This window comes from Chelonus insularis, unplaced genomic scaffold (assembly GCF_013357705.1).
Source record: "Chelonus insularis isolate UGA/USDA-ARS -01 unplaced genomic scaffold, ASM1335770v1 contig_381_pilon, whole genome shotgun sequence".
Taxonomy (NCBI): Eukaryota; Metazoa; Arthropoda; class Insecta; order Hymenoptera; family Braconidae; genus Chelonus; species Chelonus insularis.
Window position 1 is genome coordinate 195,269 of NW_023276539.1, and position 19,916 is coordinate 215,184.

Below are 19,916 nucleotides of genomic sequence, written 5' to 3' on the forward strand. Positions count from 1 at the left end.
CACCTACACCCTATGTTTAGAGAATGCACCGGACGTTTGTTGGTAGATCAGCCCACCCGGGTGTGTCTGTGTGTCTGTGTTCATTCTACTGGGTATTTAAACGCCTTCTAAATTTGGCGAGCAAACAATGAACGAATATATATTTTCATTCCAACATTTCTAAAGTCTCACCCTCATTCGCATCAACATTACAGTCTTAAAATACGCTAATAAAAATTTTATCGTCTGACAATTGGGTATGTTTGACCATAAACCAGTCGATAAAAGGCTGAAAGATGTCATTAAATTTAAACGAGATATAAATAATAATTAGATAATCAATTAAATAATTGTCGATGCATTGAAGAATTTTAAGATATATATTTTATTTCAAGTTGAAGAGTAAAATTTTTTAAAGAGACAAAGTGTGATGAAATATTTAATAAACAAAAAATGAAGGAAACAGAAGTAATAAAGTTGGTTGAGCATGACAAAGGAACGATTTGTTATATTATATTCCAACAACGAAATAGTAAGTTATAATGTTACACTCTGGAAATACGCAGGGTTAGCACTTCCGTTTGAGTGAAAAAGTGAGAGTGATCCCTTCAAGAACACTTACACAACCAGATGGAAATGCAAATAAAGGGCGATAGAGAAGAGCTTGGGCTCTGTTCGCCCATGAATAGGTCTCACTCTGCGACAATGTGGCGCGTCACGTAGAGTCCTTTATATTTTCTCTCTTTGTTACACTCATATCCTATAATTCTCAACATTAATGCTGCCTTCATTCTCCTAAAGTACAACCAAAAAAATGGAGCTTACATTTATTTATTCTCCTTTTTAATTTTATGTTTTTTTTTTTTTAATCATTTTTATTTATTAAAAACAGTCTAGAGAATTAATTTAATAATAACATTATCTGGAAAAAAGATATTGAAGCTACAAAACTAAATAAACTACTGCGAATCAGTGATTATTTATTAGCTTTCTATCACTGGATAAATCAGTAATTGGATTGACACTAAAAAATAGTAAATATTCGCTGAATAGTATTTACTATATTCGTTTATTTGGGTTTGAAAAAAAATTATTTGTCTTCCTAGTCATAGTAAAAATATTTAAAATTTATTCATACACCAACTTCTATTCAATAAGTACTTTTTTTTTTGTCAAAAAAATTGGTCATCAAGATGAATTAGTTGAATACACCTTGACAGAATTTTTATAAAATATTTTTCGTATGAAAACGATAATTGTCAAGCCTACATGCTTGGAATAAGTGACCCTTGATAAATGCAAACATCTCAAGAGAACGTTTCTCAATTCAGAGAGAAGATTGTAATGGAAAAATGTGTATATAAAAAGCCAAGAAAAAAAAACGTGTATTTCTTTGTTTGGTATCTCATGAATGGACGTGAATGTTAAGTGGACCCTGTGACAAGTCTTTCACCGCCAACATCTCGATAGCCGCATACCCATTTGCATAGTAGACTGCTCAGAAGCATATATACATGAAACGAGTAGAACAAGCCAACAAACCGTCAGTCTGCCAGACACGTCGAAAGATTGACGAACGAGCTTATCATAACCAACAGAATCATAATGATCATCAAGGAAGCAAACGAGTTTGGCACAATGAAAAGTGCGTTCTCTCTAGTCACTTTTATACTCAAACTCTCGACCAATGGAATGAGTAATCAAGTGAAACTTGTCAAGCTTCACGAATTTAAATGAGAAAGAATTTTTTTTATTTTTTCTTCCTTTTTTGAATGACGAATTCGTTATCCAGTTTAGTTTTATCTACATCAACTATTTTTTATTTTTTATATAAAAAATAAATTCGTTAAAATATTTTGAGATACATTTTATCGTTATCTCATTCATCTCATCCTTCCATTTGATGCATTACTATCATTTCAGTAATTAATAATTATCCCTTAACAAAAAAAACCGAAAAAATATCTCACATTCTTCCAAATTAGTATTGACTCTTTTAAATTCATTAGTCAGAATCAAAGCTTCTCTAGTCTTTTTTTTTTCCTTCCATTCAAATACTTTTAATGAATATAAAGGAAATTTTTCCTAACTTATTTGATAACCATAATAATTGAAATAGTTCACATTTAATGAATAAAAAAAAAAGCTCAAACAAAGAAATCAATTTTTTTTTAGTTTCTTTTTTTTGTGCATATGGAAATACCAATTGACTTTACTTTACCCAAAAAAAAAAAAGCAACGGAATATTTTACAGAAAGATAAATTTTTGCTCTCTCTGACGATCATCAATTTGATTACCCACCTGTTACGTTTGAAATTCTCTTTATTGTTTCTCGTCTTCCCTACTCGCTTCTGATGATCATTTCCTCTGTCAATTCATTCTTTTCCTCCAAGAACCCTTTTATCAATATTAACAAGTGTGTATAAAAATATTTGATGTATTTTTTCAAGTAAAAAAAAGTTGTTAAAGATAATCAAGCAGGTGGCAGTAAAATTAATTTCGAAACAGATTTAAATAACACACGATTAGATGTATAAAAAGGTTTTGGGTAAAGTGCAGAATTGGTGCTCTAAACTAAGTGTCTTAAAGAAATGAATATAATTGTTTTATACTTCAATTTAAGAGGGTGGAGTGGAGGGGAGCCACAAAGAGACAAGTACAGATGTAATTAATAGAAAAATTTTCACGAGATTAGGATAAAAAATAGCTTAATTATAATCAGTACTTTGGCTAATGTCCACTCTTACGACTGCACTTATTCTACTTTCTGATTTGCTCATTTTATAATTATTCTCATTTAAATTCTATAGCAAATAAAATATTTTTCTCTTGCGGATTATTAATCTCTGCCCCCTCCCTCTTTCTATACTCCACGGCTCAGTCGTTAATTAGGAATGACTTTGTCTAAGTTGAAGGAATGGACGCATGTGATAACTTTGTATTTAATTTGTATGTAGAATCTGTGCATGGTGACGATTATAGATCAGCAGAGAGACAAAAAAGAGAGAGAGAGAGATTGGTGCGGAAATCGTGGTCTTGTGCGACCGATTCGACCCCCTCTTATATAGGAGTCGGATAGGGTAATGCAATATAACACGTGAAATAGGGGTGTTTCCTAGCAACCCTATGTCTTCTCACCCCATCGCGTGAGGCTGTCCCCCCTAGTCTCTTGCTATACACTATCCTCGTCTCTCTTATTTGATCGTCAGCTCGAAACTACCTCTGGATTCAGACTTTGCAATGTTCGACTATATACAAAAGTTTCACGCTTTTACGTCGATTATTGCACGAAAATGAGTTTCGATTTTTCAAAGTAAGGGCTCTAATATAATAGAAGAGAAAAATCTCCACCCCACATGTCGTCGACAAATGAGTTTTATTTTGAAATTGTTTGATAACTATGAGAAATATATTCTTGAGGTTTTTCAGTAGGTCTTTTATGAGAAAATAAACAATGGTGTTACCTTTGAAATGTCTTATTTAAAAATTGACCCAATTTATTGCCTGTTACTTTTCTATAATGGTAAATAATAAATTGATCGAATGTATACAATGAAATCTTACAATAAAATAAAATGGTTTTTTGTTGGCTTTGGAGACGTGACACCATTCGGGTACAGCTTGATAAAAAATGACAGACTTTTCGTCGAGAGTTTGGTTATTGAGATGCAGTTTGAATTTAAATTAAATTGATTTGAAAAATTATTTTACTACACTTTCTTGATAAATGATTAACAATAATAATTAATAATGATAGATAATTATAAATAATAATATAAAATAAATCATTCAACATGGTAACCTTTAAAGAATGATTTTTTATAAAAATTATCAATTAAAAAAAAAGAAATATTTAGCTGTTGGATTAATTTTATTTATTTAAAAATTTTAGATGTTCATAAATACAAAATAAGTTCATTACTTGAGATGAAATTAAAAAATATGTTGAACCTCAATTGAGTTAGCATAAAAAAATTACATAATTATTTTCAAGGATTCTTTCAAGTAAATTCTATTCATTTAGCTTCTAATAAATTCATTTTTACGAGAATCGTTGAAATAAAATAAATCTCAAGTACTTATATGTATAAAAAGGAAGTAATAAATACTTGAACTTAAATATTTTTTCGTATTTTATGACTTTCATTTCGCGTAATATTATTAACTGGCTATTTGGAGTCGTGAGAAATAAGCACCAACATCTGCGGAAAATTTCTTCAAGTCACTCTGTTGTACTGCTACAAGTATTAATAAGTATTTCATTTAGAAAAAAATTATTAAGTACACATTTTCTCAGGAATTAAATTCATGTTATACAACGTTAGTAATTAAACTCGTAAGGACATTGAATTACTGATAAAGGCATGCATTAAAAGTTTATGATTCTATAATGATTACATCATAAAACGTAAATTATTTATTTATTTTAAATATTGAAAATTATTTTCAAGTATTTATTTAAAATAAATTCTAAATTTTTATTTTATTTGTTAAATAAATTTTTTATTTCAACTGTTATATTATAAATTTAATAAACAAATAAAAATAATTATTATGTTGATGAAAAAGAAATTATGTAACATAAAAAATTCCATTTCTGTTATAAACAGCAATTGAAATCCCTTTGATATATTCTCAAATCTCCAAAGAATTCTTCTTTCAAGAATTTCCAAATTTTACTTTCTCTACAGAAAGCTCCAGAAAAATTCGATTAAACCACACACTATAGACGAAATTCGATCTATTTTCTTCGCATAATAAATTTGTATTCACGTTACACATTGCGACGAATACAAACGAAAATCTGCAAGATATGAAACATGCTAAAGGAGGAAGCGAAGAAAGTCTGTATACGCATCAAAATACTAGCCTAAGGCAACCCTAAAGCGATTTACTTCGTTTCTTGCCACGTGGCTTGTAATTTCAAATAGAACTAAGGTATCCAACATAGAGTGAAGCGTCTTTGAGAAATTGAAAACAGGGACGGAAATTAATGGTATAGACCCAACGGGCTGTCAAATATTTGCTTCCAGACGGAATGAACAGATTCTGCTTTCAACTTCATCCATCTGAAAATCCTCAGTAAATTTAACGAACTCAAGTATTTTATAATTATATCTTCGTCTCTTTTTACACTATCTAAATCGAAACTATTCGCTGTATCAAACGATATTACAAACTTAGAAACAAGAGTTTCCCTAAGTTTCTATGCTTTGCAGAAGTACCTTAAAATCGACTCAATATATTCAATAAATACCTCTTTTATCTAATCATCTCAAAAAATTATCTTTATCTTTTTTGTAACATCTTTATTTATTACAATAGTATTTTAACAATACATTGAATAAATTTTATAGATGTGGGAATAATATCGTACTTTTTAGATAAACGATCTTATTAGATAGTTGTAAGGATTATCTAGATAATTAATGGACCATATCTAAAATAGCAATCCAATATTTTAGATTTTTTTATCGGTGTAGAAAAACTAGATTTTTAATCATATATATTTTTGTTATGGTTAAAAAAATTTTTTAATCAGTTCCTATTATTTCAACATATGGTAGTACATACGGAACATATTGCAACACAACATCAGCAAAAAATAAAAATAGCAAAATTAATTCCAGAAACATGTAAATGTTTATCAATCATGCATGGATTCATTAAAATTACCTCTAAAATGTTATTAAAAAATTATTTTTCAAGTTTATTTAAATTTTTCTATAAATAAAAATTAAATTAACTTCAGGAGATTTTGGGAAGACCCATTTAGTCTAGATGTCTCCAATTAAAGAATGCCTTCTCGTACATAAATAGATAAGGTATTGGACATTTTATCATACATCTATTTACCTAGACATATCCAATATTCCAACCTAAAAATATGACCAGAATGTATACATATTTATTCAGCAGGATATCGAGAATTCATAGAACAACGAAACCAGTGGATCGTAGCCAAAATTCAGAAATGACGTTCCAGGAGTACTGGAGGCGATTTCGGACTATTTCAGACATCCGGAGTTATAATACCATAGCAGTCCGGACAGAACCATTATACGGAACAACTAAGGATATACAATGTTATATATATATAGCGTACTAAAGTCCTTGGGTAATACGGAAACATCGTAAACTATTTGTTAACGTCGCGACACCGCGACTAGACTTACTTCCGAAGCTTTAATTTATTCAGTTGCACTTACTAGGTCTGTTTTAAATAAAAATTCAATGATATTCTTAGTAAATATATTTTACCACCATTTGGATAAAAGCAGACTACTCATGAATCATTTTAATGATTCAAATACTTTTATCCATTTTAATTTTTTTTTTTTTTTTTACAACCACATTATATTTACAGTCAGTGTAATCAAATTGATCTAGACGATTAAAATATATGTATTATTAAAATAAGTTATTATTTGTTCTTTAAACCTTTTGAAGATTACGTAAGCTACACTACGCGACATAAAAACTGTCTTAATTCGGTATAGGAGGGTATAGGGAGATCACAAGTATAACCTCAAAAGGAACCTACAAAAATTGAACAGCATTTATGGCTTGTAATTTATATTTAGGCATTCATGATGTAATAAACACCTAATTTAGATGTAGTATTTGTAAGCCTAATATAAACTGATAAACATTTTCCAATTAAGGCTCCACTAGAACAAAAAATCTGTTGAATTTATAATATCGGTTATATCATAGATGTCACTAGAAGCATTGTAGGACTAAGCAAGGCTAAAATAAATTCCTCTCAAGATATTTTAATTTTTAGAAAAATATTTTTTACAATCCTTTTAATATAAAAAAAAATGGTATGTAAATCCAAGAAAATATGGAAAATAAAGTGGGGAAAAACTTCCCCTATTTCAATTCCCAAAGGAACAACAAGAAACTTTTCACTCTACCGAAAGCTTACGGAGTAAGTAGACAAACAGATCAACGTTGAAGACAGGAAATGAAAAATGCTGGCACCCTTTGTTTACTAAAAAAAAATGAATCATTCAAAAAAGTCGTATTCTAAAAATATTTAATATTTAAAAATCAATTTTTTACTTTGTTTAAATATTTAAAGCTGACATTTAAAGGATTAAATACTTATATTTTTTTAATTTTAATTTTATTCTACAGGATTTTTAATAAAATAAAATTTTAATCTTTTAAAGATTTAAAATAGTTGTATGCATTAAATGAAATTACAATTGTTTTAAAACAATTTTACTTGTTGAAAACTTTCCATTACTTCAGCTTCACTGATTTAACAAGCTATATTGCTTATCTGTCAATATCTGGCTTCTAACGCCTAAGCTAATTTCAAACTCATCCTCTTGGCTTTCGTCAACATCCTTCAAGAGTCAACCCCTCGTTTGAAACTTCTCAAGGAGCAATCCAGACTCATTTCCACTGGACTGCCACTCCCCTTTTTATAACTTTTTGATGATAGAAAAATTTTATAACATCACATAACAATAACTATAAAATATAAGTGGATTTATTTAATCCACCATCTAACTCTGAAAATAGTAATAATTATTTTTTATCTTACATTTTTATTCTTCAAATTCTACAATGTTGAGTAATAAATTTTTTACAATTTTTATGAGAATAATATTTTATAGTTATTAAATAAGATATTAATTATAGTAACTTATTTTGAGAAAATTAATTTCTTTCATGTAATTTATTTACGTCTCTCTCTCTCTCTCTCTCTCATAATTTACGTAATAATTGTAACTATGTTGTTTTAATTAAAACCAAAGTGTAAATAAATTGAACTGAAATTACTTTTTAAGTTCAATTAACGCGTCGTCAACATCTAAAGAAAAGTTTAAGTAAACCAATCTAACTGTCTCTTAATTGAATTTTCAGAAAATTCGATTTACAGATTCAATATCTTGAAATCGCTTCAATCACTAACTCCCACTCTCACCAAGTTGCCTTTTTTCGAAAATTAATCCTGTACAAGTTGTGGGAGCCACAAAATGGATGACGAAAAGAGGGGTGATTGTTACAATTAATATATCTAATATTTAAAATTTTGAAATAAAAGAGAACATATTTCAAAGCAAAGACGTTCTGAAAGATAAACCCTAAAGTGAATATAGAAAATTATTCCACATGATAGTCTCTCTTTCAGTTTCTGGGAAATAAAATAAATAGGTTCTTTTTAATCATTTTATTGACTGGAACCATTTATTTGAAACCTTTTGAATTAATTTTTTTACAAAAAAAAAATCAACGAATTCAAATAGTGAAAAATAAACTTGTATAAATTGACAAAAACTAATAGTAGGTTCTGTTAAAGTTCAAAAGCTTAATAAAAAAAAATAATAATAGAATTAATAATTATTATTAATAAAAAATCTTATGTCAATAATTGTTTATTAGTTGTTCAACTGAGGATGGAAAAATAACAAGAAAATAATTTTTATAGTAAAAAGTTATAGCAGATAAAAGATATTGCGAAGATGATACTTTAAAAAGACTTCACTCTATAAATTTAAAAATACGACGTATTTGTTTCCTACATTTCAAATGTTCATGTTTTTGATCGAATTTAGACAGCGGTCTATGGACTATAAAATGAAATTTAAAGAAATTGGTAAAGAGGTAGAGGAGTATCGTGTCGATCATCATTTACCCAAGAGACATTTCTTGCTGTGAAATCCCAGTGCGGTGATCTCAGAAAATTGATCGCATCGTTGTGGATGTTTGCAAGTAGAGGAAAGAAAGGATACTTTGGCTATAAGCATCAGAGAGTAAAAAGAGGATACTTTTCCCACAAGACAATCCGATTTCCTTGTTAGAAATTGCAGTTTCAAGTTAAAGAAAAAAAGAAATGCTTTTTTTTTTTAATTTATTTTATCCAGTCGAGTTTTAATAATTTTATTAATGATAATAAAAAAAGGTTCTTCTTGAACTTTTGTATAACTTTGATAGAATAAATATATAATTGGGTAAATAAGGAGTTTAATGATCAATTTAAATGTTTGAAAAAAAAAATAATAATAATCAAATATTTTTTCTTTCGTTATAAAATTTTAATGATTTACTCTTTTTTTTTGTGATTACAGCAAAAGAATTAAAGTCATGTGGAGGTATAAGTAGTGGCGGAGAGGTATGTTGTTCGGCGGACATGGAGTTAAGGCTTCAGGCAAAAGCACGAGAAAGGCACGAAAAAGCCACGAGATCGACCCTTAGTCGACTCCAACAGCTTCTTGCCACGAGGGGCACAAGATTTCACAGTGAGTACATCAACCTTTACTACACATACTTACACTTTTAGTACTCTTCCTTTAATCCACGTAATCAAAGTAAAGCACAAACTTGAATCAAACTGAATAAGTCAAAAGAAATTTTTTTTTTTTTGGTTTCAATTGGTTGCGTTGTTGGATTTGAAAAAAAGAAAATTTCTCGAGGAAAATTTTTGTAAAATAATGGAGAAAAAATAATTTTATGTTGGAATTAAATGAATTTTTTTGTAATATTATTATGTGTCAGTATTTAATAATCAGACTCAGTATTATGATCCTGATGATTCATAATAAAAATAATAATAATAATAATAATAATAATAACAATTATTATTATTTTTATTATGATGTAAAATATTGTAGACTAAAAAAATCAGAATCATTAAAAAAAAATTAAAATTAAAATGTTATGTTGCGAGGTAATGAAGAGTATTTATATTTTATATAAATAAATATAATATAATAAATAAAGCTTTGTGCAATTTTATGATTCCATGCAATTTTTGTTTTTAAGTAAATAAGATTTTACTATTCAAATATCAATTGAATAAAAGAAAAATGAATATTTACTGTCTGCTTTACAATTGATCCTATTTTTATTTTGCTGAATCTACATAGAATTGTAACTGAGTACTTTTTTTATTGGTGCAGTTGAAAAAAATAATACTGCTGTTTAAAGTTGGCAAAAAAATTTTCACAGAATAAAAGTAAACCATTTTTTTTTTTACGATTTTTTGATATGATAAATTTAATCAAAATGTATAGATAAAAGGATTTATTTCTCTGAATTTTATTCTATGATAATTTTTTTTTGTTTATGAAACTTTTTTATTCCACAATTTTCAATCATTTACAAAAGAGTACTTGATTATAATATTTTAAAAAAAATTATTTTTTCCTTTGTTTAATGTAAATAAAAATTATTTCTTTGTGACATTATATTAAAACACTTTTAGTGCATTGAAATAAAACACTTAAAATAATCAAGATTGGCTATATTCTAAAAAAATTCTTTATTATTTATATTTTTAATAAATATCAAATTAATTAAAAAATATTATTGATTATTGATAAAATACCAACAAAAAAAATTATTCCCTAGAGAAAGCTAAATAATTAAAAACTATCAAAAGAAATGTATTTTCTCAATTCAAAATAGTTTTTCTCGTTAGTGGTACAAGTGACAACTGGGGATCGAAGCTGTCCAGTACACGATGTTTCTAGGGAATGTGACGGAAGTATAAAGAGGGGGATGAAACGAGAGATTTCAGTGGCTTCGAAAGAGAGTTACGTTAAGAGAAAATAAAAATGAAACGCTTTATACGAATTCTCTTAAACTTTTTTCTATTTATTTTTCTTTCATTTCGTTTTCTAATTAAAGAGAACTTCATGTTTAAGCCAGTTGCAGACGTGTGTACGCATCACAGAGAGATGAGATATATTTTCTCTTTCATCTTAGAAAAAACCACTTTACAGAAAAATACACTTGCACATGTTGTGTATGACTTACTATTCTTTGACTACACACATCAATGTGTTCAAATTATTATTTAACTAAATTTTATTATTATTATGATTATTATTATTATTATTTTTATTTCATTGAACTTGCAATCTTCAATACTTGAATTGGCAAGTTTTATTCAAAGTTTACACGATACAACTCAAACCTTGAGTTACTCACTTCAACCTCAGATAATTCAAGAGTGTAATCATCTAAAGTTTAAGTACAAACTTAAAACAACAACCCTTCATTTAATTTCTACCTGAGAGAGCTAGTTTAAATTATTATGGTATTCTTATTAATTTTCTTTTCAGATTAATATATTTAATTAATTTTATTACAAAGAGAGGAAATTTTTTATCCAAAGTATTTATCAATTTTCGTAATTACAGTTCATATTATTTTTCTTTTCTAAATAATACATAACATTTTATTATTTCAATTTAATTGTCATTTTTACAGTATATTTTTTTTTCTAATACTCTGCTGTTGACCTTTTTATATTAATAGATAAATAACTAACATTATAATTTTTTTTAATAAAAAAATAAAATAAAATAATTTAGAGATTAATTATATTGCAAATCAAAAATTTTCAGAGTTAATCTAATAAAGTTGCAAATAAAAATATTTCATTATTTAATAATTTGCGTAAATAAAATTTTAATTTATTCTTATAAATTGATAATTAATTGAAAAACAAGATTAAATAAAAAAACATCAAAGTTATTCATTTAATGCTCTAAATATTGCTTAAAGAGTTAAAAAGAATAATTACTTTTTTATTAACCATAAAATTTATATACTTCTTTTTTTTTTATTGATTACCTTTAATCAAATAAACTGCTACAATAATCAAAGAGTCTTTTTAAAATTAATTATTCAAATTTGAATATTATCAATTCAAGCACAAATGTTGTTTGTAAACATACATGAATTTGCATGAAAATAAAAAATAATATTCAAAGGAATGGAAATAAAGGTAATTATAATTAAAAATTTCATTAGCAGTAACCATGATAATATTATATATTACCTTTCCAATTTGTTTTCCTACTAAGCTTCCAATTAATTTTTACATCTCACAGAGTGCTACTCTTTGAGTTCATGACTCCTTTAACTGATATCTCTCTCTCACTCTTAGTTTGGCTTTGATGTGGGTAGTGGGTACCTAGCCAGTGCCTGTATTATGCTAGAGAACATACACTGAGTGTGCCCTCTTTACTTAGCACTCTGCACAACATACTTGTGGCACAGACGAGAATTTTACTATGAGAAACAACCAAAGCTTCCGCGTCTTTTTTATTTTTTTTTACCTTCCATGTACTGCTTTGATATGAACAAGCACCGCAAGTCCTCATCAGCAAGTCTTTGAGTGAGAGTTACGGTAAGTTAGAGATTTACAGACTTGCACCTGCTGAAGACTTTTTTCACATAAAATTCATTGACTCATTGATACAAAAATAAAGAAAAAAATTTTAAATATTTTTTTTTTTCCTTAATCAAAAAAGAATTTAAGTGAAAAGCTAGAGTAATCAATAGATAAAAGGAAAAAGTAATTATTTTAACAATTAAAAATTTATTTAAAAACAATTAATTTAAAAAATAGATTTTTTTCTCTTGGTAGCATTTTATTGATATTAATTTAATATAATTATATTCATGTTCATAATAATTCAATAAATTTAAACCATTTTTTGTTGTTTATAAGAAATTGAAATTTTTATAATTGTTTAGAGTCTTAAGGACAATATTCTATTGATATTTAATTCAATTTTCAACAATATTAAAAATGAATGACTTCTATTATTAATAAATGGACACAAATTTGCACACATATTCCTTACCAATAGGCAAATAGGCTCTAGAAAAATTTGATTCGAAACGTACAAAAATACGTACGGACCATGAAAAAAAAATGACAAAATTACAATCTCTTCACAATGACTTCCAAATAAAAAATAAACAATAATTATTTTTTAAAAGTACCTTATAATATTTAAATCGAAAAATACTTGCTAGAGAGAATTTTTATTTCATCTCACATGTCACGATCATTCTTGGACATTTTTAATAAGAGAAAAATCTAGCTGAGACGAAAATGAAGGAGATTTAAAGAAAAAGTTAAAAAAGAAAATAATATAGAAAAGGCTTCAATTATTTTTTCTATCTCGTTTTAACTTCGAACTTTGTGTTCGTATTCTTCGGACGTCACTTTAGTCACCAAGGAATGAGATTAAAATTCCTTTTAAACGAAAACTACTAAAGAGAATCAAGTAACCTGTAACGAATCTCTAGATGCCATGAAAGAGGAAGCACTTAGCTGTGGCAATGGTAGCGGTGGCGCATTTAATTCACAAAAGTCTGTCGTACTTTGAGGCGGTAAAATCTCTACTAATTTTAACCCCCTCCCCCTCAATATCCTTCACTTCCTAACCAATTTCCATCTATGTTCGACGTAGATGAGGGGATAAATTTACCCCAACTTCATCCAATAATTTCATCTTTATTGCAAACTGTAATTAGCAACGTCTTATGGAGTATATGACGTCCAGCAGAAACTTGATTTATTAAAAATTCACTGGATGACTGTTCTTTTTTGATATCATGAATTTTTATTGACATTTATAATTAGTTTTTTAATTAATTTCTAATATTCATTTATTCAAATGTAACATTTATTCTTCTTAAGAATTTATTTTAATAAAGAAATTGAATTTTATATTCAATAAAAAGCTCTTTAACTTATTAGTTTTTGTAGAAAATTATTTCTTTCAATTGAAAATATTTTTTATGATTATAATAAAAGGCTTTAAGAGACTTGACATTAATAGAATAATTTTTTGTTCCAGGTTTTTTCAAAGATTTATTGGAAACCTCAAAGAAAGGTTTTCATGAGATGTTCAAGAAAACTTATGGAATTTTGTACGAGCAAAATGCCTACGTCTTTACGGATCTTTTTAAAGAATTGGAAAATTATTATACGAAAGGAACGGTAAGATTTCCATTTAGAAAATTACATTTAAGAAATTGATACTCAACAGTGATAATTTATCAATGATAAAATATTTTATAAGTCATAATGAATATAAATGAGTGTCTAAAGTATGTGTAAAGAAGTAATAAATGGCACAGAAAATACTGGAGATGCTATTAAATTATTTCAATATTCAATAAAAGTGTAGAGTAGCATTTCTCCAGGTCGATAAATCATATCTAGACTACGTTGCAATTCAACAGCAGGATAATCTCTACTCTCAACGGGATATCTTTTCTCTTTAGAAATTGTTTCATGCAAATGAATGCTCAATCAATCCCTTTGTAATTACACCACTACTCCTGATCAACTCAACTGTCTTTCCTTCATCTCAGTAAATTACACATTTTTCCCTAAAATTTGCATTCATTTTTATTCTATTGATTGATTATCTCCAATGAATTTTAGCCCATAAATATCATGATTCAATAAAAGACAATCAGACATAATTATTTTACTATTTAATTACAGGTAAACTTAGATGATGCTATGGACAATTTTTTTAACACTTTATATCAAAAGATGTTCACTGTATTGAATAGTCAATACCTTTTTGACGCCAAGTATCTCGAGTGTGTGGGTAATCACATGAAAGAGATGCGACCATTTGGAGATGTACCACAGAAATTGGGTGTACAGATAAAGAGATCATTCATTGCTACGAGGGCGTTCAGCCAAGCTTTGACAGTAGCTGCTGACGTGTTGAAGAACATGCAGACGGTAGGTTTTAACTTGGAGTTCATTAAATGATTTATTCATAAATAAAAATCCATCTCCATCAAATTAAAATGCTGAACGTTCATTGATTTAACTTGAAAATAAAAATATTCAACATGTCTGCTAGAAATAAATAAGTATCATAAATATTTTTAGAACAAAGATTGAAGAGATGAGATATTTTTTTTTTTGGAAATACTGGTCAGACTGACTAAATAAGGAGACTTAGGTTGATCATTTGTTTTTATTATTAACATGTTATTGTAGTCATGATGAATTACAGAGAATAGTAAGAATAATAATAATAGTTGGTTATAAATAAATTTACTTTTGTTCTTAACAGCTGAGAGCGTCTCCCGAATGTGCCGCTGCATTGACAAGAATGACAGCATGTCCATCCTGTAGTGGTATAGCCGGCAATGTTCTTGCCTGTGGCGACATGTGTGCAAATGTGATGAAAGGCTGTCTAACTCAGCATGCAGCACTCGATGCTGAATGGAATCACTTTGTTGGTAAGTTGTTTTAAACACTCGTGGGAAATTCATCATCAATTGGATGAAAAAAATATATATATATAAAAAAAGAAACTTTAAAATATTTATTTGATTAATATAAAAATAAGATTGAAGAAGATGATAAATTTTATTTAGCTATAGAAAAGGAAAATTAATTTAAAAAAGATCAAGTACAGATGGCATATAAAGAGAAAAGTCTCCAATAGTAGTAGAGAAGACGAATTTCATTATGATAATTTAGAGACTCATGAATTTTCACTGGGAGACTAATTATTCTTTTATATATATATATAGTTGAGTGTAAGTAAGTACTAGGACAAGTCACTCTCGATTACTCAAATGTCATTCTAAGAAAGTAAGGAGACACGAGAGATTAATGAAGAGACCACTTGTCCTGTTTGCAAATGAGAAATATCATTCAACTGAGAAGGTGGTATTCCAAAATTGGAAAATGACATCATTCTCTTCTAGATAGCAAAAGTTTTTTCATACTTATCAATTGTCTTATATTACTTCTCTTCTTCAAATGTTCAAATAATCCTACATCATCAGAATGCTAGATGATAAGAATATAAATGCAATTAATATTGATTATATTATACACAATTTAAATGTGATTATAAATCTTCATGAGTCTAATGAGAATTAATTTGAAATTCCAGAGGCCGTGGGTAAAGTTGGTGAACGGCTACTTGGTCCTTTTAACATCGAGATGTTGGTGAGGCCAATCAATCTCAAGATATCCGAAGCGATAATGAACTTTCAAGAGAACAGCGCCGATGTCTCCCAGAGGGTTTTCAGTGGCTGTGGGAGACCAGTGTTAGGTAGAAGAAGAAGAAGAAGACGGAGTGCACGAGAAACGGATTTTGAATCTTCAAACTTCGATCAGGAAACCAGTGAAGATGGTCGATCGACAACTGCTGCAATGCTTGATAAATTAGTTAAGGAGATTAGGCAGAGAGTTAGAGATTCAAGACAGTTTTGGATCTATCTGCCATATCAGTTATGCAACGATGGTCTCGTTGTACCTCCTAGTAACACTAAAGAATGCTGGAATGGTACTCATGTTGATAAGTAAGTTTTTTTTGTTATATTTTAATGTAATCTAATGCTTGAAGAACACAATTGTTATACAATCATTTGTATTATTCTAGGTATTTATATCCAGTATCGTCTGATGGAGAAACACAAACATTAAATCCTGAAGTTCGAGGCAGTGGTCCAAGGCATCCAATTGTCAGAGATCAAATATTTGCTCTTACTACTATTACTAGTAGATTGAGATCCGCATTTAATGGTCAAGATGTAGACTGGGTGGATGCTGGTTAGTATAAAGTTACATTTCATGATAAAGTATATGTTTCATCATTGAAAACCAAACTAAAAAGATTTATTTATTTCACAGAAGAGACACCCTATGGCTCTGGAAGTGGATCAGGAGATGGAGTTGATGAAGATGATCCAATAACGGATGATGAAGATGGATTCCGTGAAGAATCATCAGGCTATGAGCCAAATCCAGCACCACCACAAACTCCTAAAGTAGTACCACCTCCAGTATCACCAGGATTATCTCCTAAAGTTGAAATAGAACCTAAAGTTCCAACGATCGACAATAATGATATTGATTTAAATAATAGTAATAACGAAAATAAAAATGACACAACGACTGCTGTAGATAGTGGAGCCACAAGGCAACATATATCATTGACACGTGCCCTCACGTCGTATCTCTTCCCTATTGCTGTTATGTGGTTTGGCGGTTGTCTCACCGAATGGCTGTGATCACTCATCCTCCATGATCAGATGGAAATTGTAAATAATTAAACTAACACTCAGTTTAACTGAATGTCAATGAGAACGAAGATCCATGATGATCTTGGGTTTAAGTAGATGACGACCGGTGTGCCATTTTTTTAAATCTTCTTCAGGTCGTTCAATGGACTGACGATAAAAATACGTACTATCGATAAAGGTGAAATGCTCTTGGAGCAGAGGAAAACCTTTATCATCAACGACAGAATTATTGTCGATAAATTACGATAATTATGACGATGGAGATAAACAAAGACGGTCGATTATGTCAATAATTTGATATGTGGTTTTTGGAAAATAATTTTTTATGAGTGAAATAAAATTAAAAGATTCAGGATCTTCGAGATAAGACTATAAATTATTCGCGAGAGTGTTTTTTTAAGAACTCAATATTTATTCGTGAAAATTTTTTACAAGTAGTTTTAACAAAAATACTTTCGTGAAGTTAAAAAATTTGTCTCGAGAGCTGAGGTGAATGGAATTTATTTAAAAATGAATGAAAAGTGATTTTGTTTTTCTTAATTTTCATTTTATTATCTCCCTCTCTCTCTTTCTCTCTTCCTCTTTTGTAAAGTGTAAATATTAATTAGATACAAGAATGAAGCCAATTAAAGTTTTAGAATAAAATTTTTTAAACGGTTTTATTAAAGCTTCTATTCTATCGAATTAACTTCAATTAATCAATGTTGATATGGTAGAAGACTTTGATTACACCCTTAAAAATATTTTGAGTCGTGTATTAGGAATTAAGTTTTGATATATTTCATTGAGCGTGTGGAAACTGTAAAAATACAGTAATGAGAGAGCATAGAGAGGAATAAAATGAATAAACAAATACGAAAAATAAAAAGAAAAAAATAATAACAGGCTCCTGTGATAAAATCAAATAAAAAATTAAGCCGCGTTTTAATAATATAAAATTAAGAAATTTCAACGATTTTATTTGTTGGATTCAAAATGTATTTTATTCGATTCATTTTGTGGATAAAATAATTATTTTAAAATAAGCAATTAACATATAATTAATGTAAAAGTGTAAGAAGGAAAAATCTAGTGAAATATTTAAATGAATAATTAACTACGATTAAATATAATCATTTGTAATTATTATTATTAATAATATTATTATTACTTTTATTGATTATCATTATTAATTATTATAATAATTATTGTATGCATATAGTTATAAATATCAAATTAATATAAAATTTATCAAGTTACAAGAGTTTTATTCAAAGACGATTGTAAAAATGCATTGATTAAAATATTGTGCATATTACAAAAAAAAACAAATAATATACATAAATTCTAAAAATTTCATTTTTTTTTTTGTTTTTGTTTTGTACCTAAGATCAAAAGTTTTGGTTCTTTAGAATTATTTTTTTAAACTGCCAATAATTCCGTAAATTTTTTCAATAAAGGAACAAATGACTCAACTAGGTAACAGGGTTATGAAACTTCTGTATAGAAAGAAGTAAAAAAAAATTAAAAAATACGTGTCATTCGAAGGATTGTAAATTTCTTCGATTAAAAATTACGGAATAACTGAATAAAGATGCTAATAAAATTATTTAGAAAGTAATAACCTGAATTAAAGATTACAAAAAGTATCAATGATTATTGATTATAAAAAATGTACTAAATGTGACAAAGAAAAAATATTGTGCTGACAATGTTATTAAAAATACAGAAAGTAATTTATTCGTATTAAAAACGAAAAGTATTTGTATGTAAAATACACCGTAGAGGAACAAAAAAAAAATTATGAACCGATGAAATTATTAAATATAAATAATGAAATAATTACAATTAAATGTTAATAAGTGTATTCTTTGATAATAATATGTTTATATGCATTTGAGATTTTTTACAAACCAACATGTACATTCACAGTTTTTTTTATTGTATTCAATTATTTGTTCATTCCAACTCATTGAATTTACATTTTATCTACCAGTGCTAACAAATAAACTATTTAAAAAAATATTTGTCTTTTGAATTTAAAATTAATGTAAATTATTATTTAAGATAATTATGTAGATTATTATGATGGAAATGGTATGCATATTATTATGAATATCAGGTAAATACTTGAAAATACTTAAACGTAATACAAAATGCTTGTCATAGATAATATTTATAATTTATTTAAGAATACTTAGGATATGACAAATTCGGAAATTAATGGGAAATTAATTGTCGGTAACACAATATTTTTTGATATGAAATCAATCATTAATAATAAATGAAACTTGAGCAATATTCGGTATGGATAGTATAACAGTTTCTTTTAAGAATAATGTTGTCAAAGCGAGTACTAATAGTTTTTCTATTGAAGTGCATTTTAAATATAATCGCCATTCATTTATTTAACAATAGTGATAAAGGCAATTTTTTTATTATTCATAAAAAAGTGGTAAGATTATTTTATTTTCAGTCACCCTTAGCTTTTGGTTCTTTAAATTTACACTTTGGGAAAATTGCAGAATGAAATTTTACGAGGATGCTTTCAAGATGATCTTAATCCACTCATCATAACAGAACAATCCAGCAAGTATGTTTTCCCTAACTCAAACCAAGAATTGCTATCATCATCAATTATTTTAATCAACAATGACTTCAAGATCCAGCAAAATGCTAAAAACTATAATCCTCATAAAGGAATGTTTTTATTAACTGCATCATCTGAAGACCAGCTGAATACAACTATTTCTCAACTGCAGTCAACACCATGGTGGAATACAGAGTCATACTTCTTGCTGATTGGACCATCAACGAATTCATCAACAGATGCATCAAAGGTTCTTGCTTTGATGTGGAAAAGAAAAATCCTATCAGCTGTCTACCTATGTTATGACATTGATAAAGAGGCTGTGATGTTTTATACATTCAATCCATTCAATAATTATGCACCATCTCCATGGAAGTCGGTTGATGAAATCAAAACGAAGCCTGATCCACGCTGGACTCTGTATGAGTATCAATACCATGGAGGTATTTAACTTCTATACCATTACATTTTAGTATTTTTTATTTAATCAATTCAATATTTCAGATGGCACAATATGTTCTGTAATCATGT

The 19,916-nt window shown here is 28.0% G+C and overlaps 1 protein-coding gene across 1 annotated transcript in view; it reads left to right on the forward strand.

Annotated features, from left to right (window-relative positions):
* Positions 1-17,348, forward strand: part of dlp (dally-like) — a 73,912-nt gene extending 56,564 nt beyond the window's left edge. Inside the window, exons 2-8 of the mRNA XM_035084046.1 lie at positions 9,067-9,237; positions 13,603-13,745; positions 14,259-14,507; positions 14,848-15,016; positions 15,682-16,093; positions 16,174-16,343; positions 16,425-17,348. Of these exons, the coding sequence (XP_034939937.1) occupies positions 9,067-9,237; positions 13,603-13,745; positions 14,259-14,507; positions 14,848-15,016; positions 15,682-16,093; positions 16,174-16,343; positions 16,425-16,804 (1,694 nt within the window). The 3' untranslated portion in view covers positions 16,805-17,348. The remainder of the gene's footprint in view (positions 1-9,066; positions 9,238-13,602; positions 13,746-14,258; positions 14,508-14,847; positions 15,017-15,681; positions 16,094-16,173; positions 16,344-16,424) is intronic.
* Positions 17,349-19,916: the final 2,568 nt, after the last annotated feature.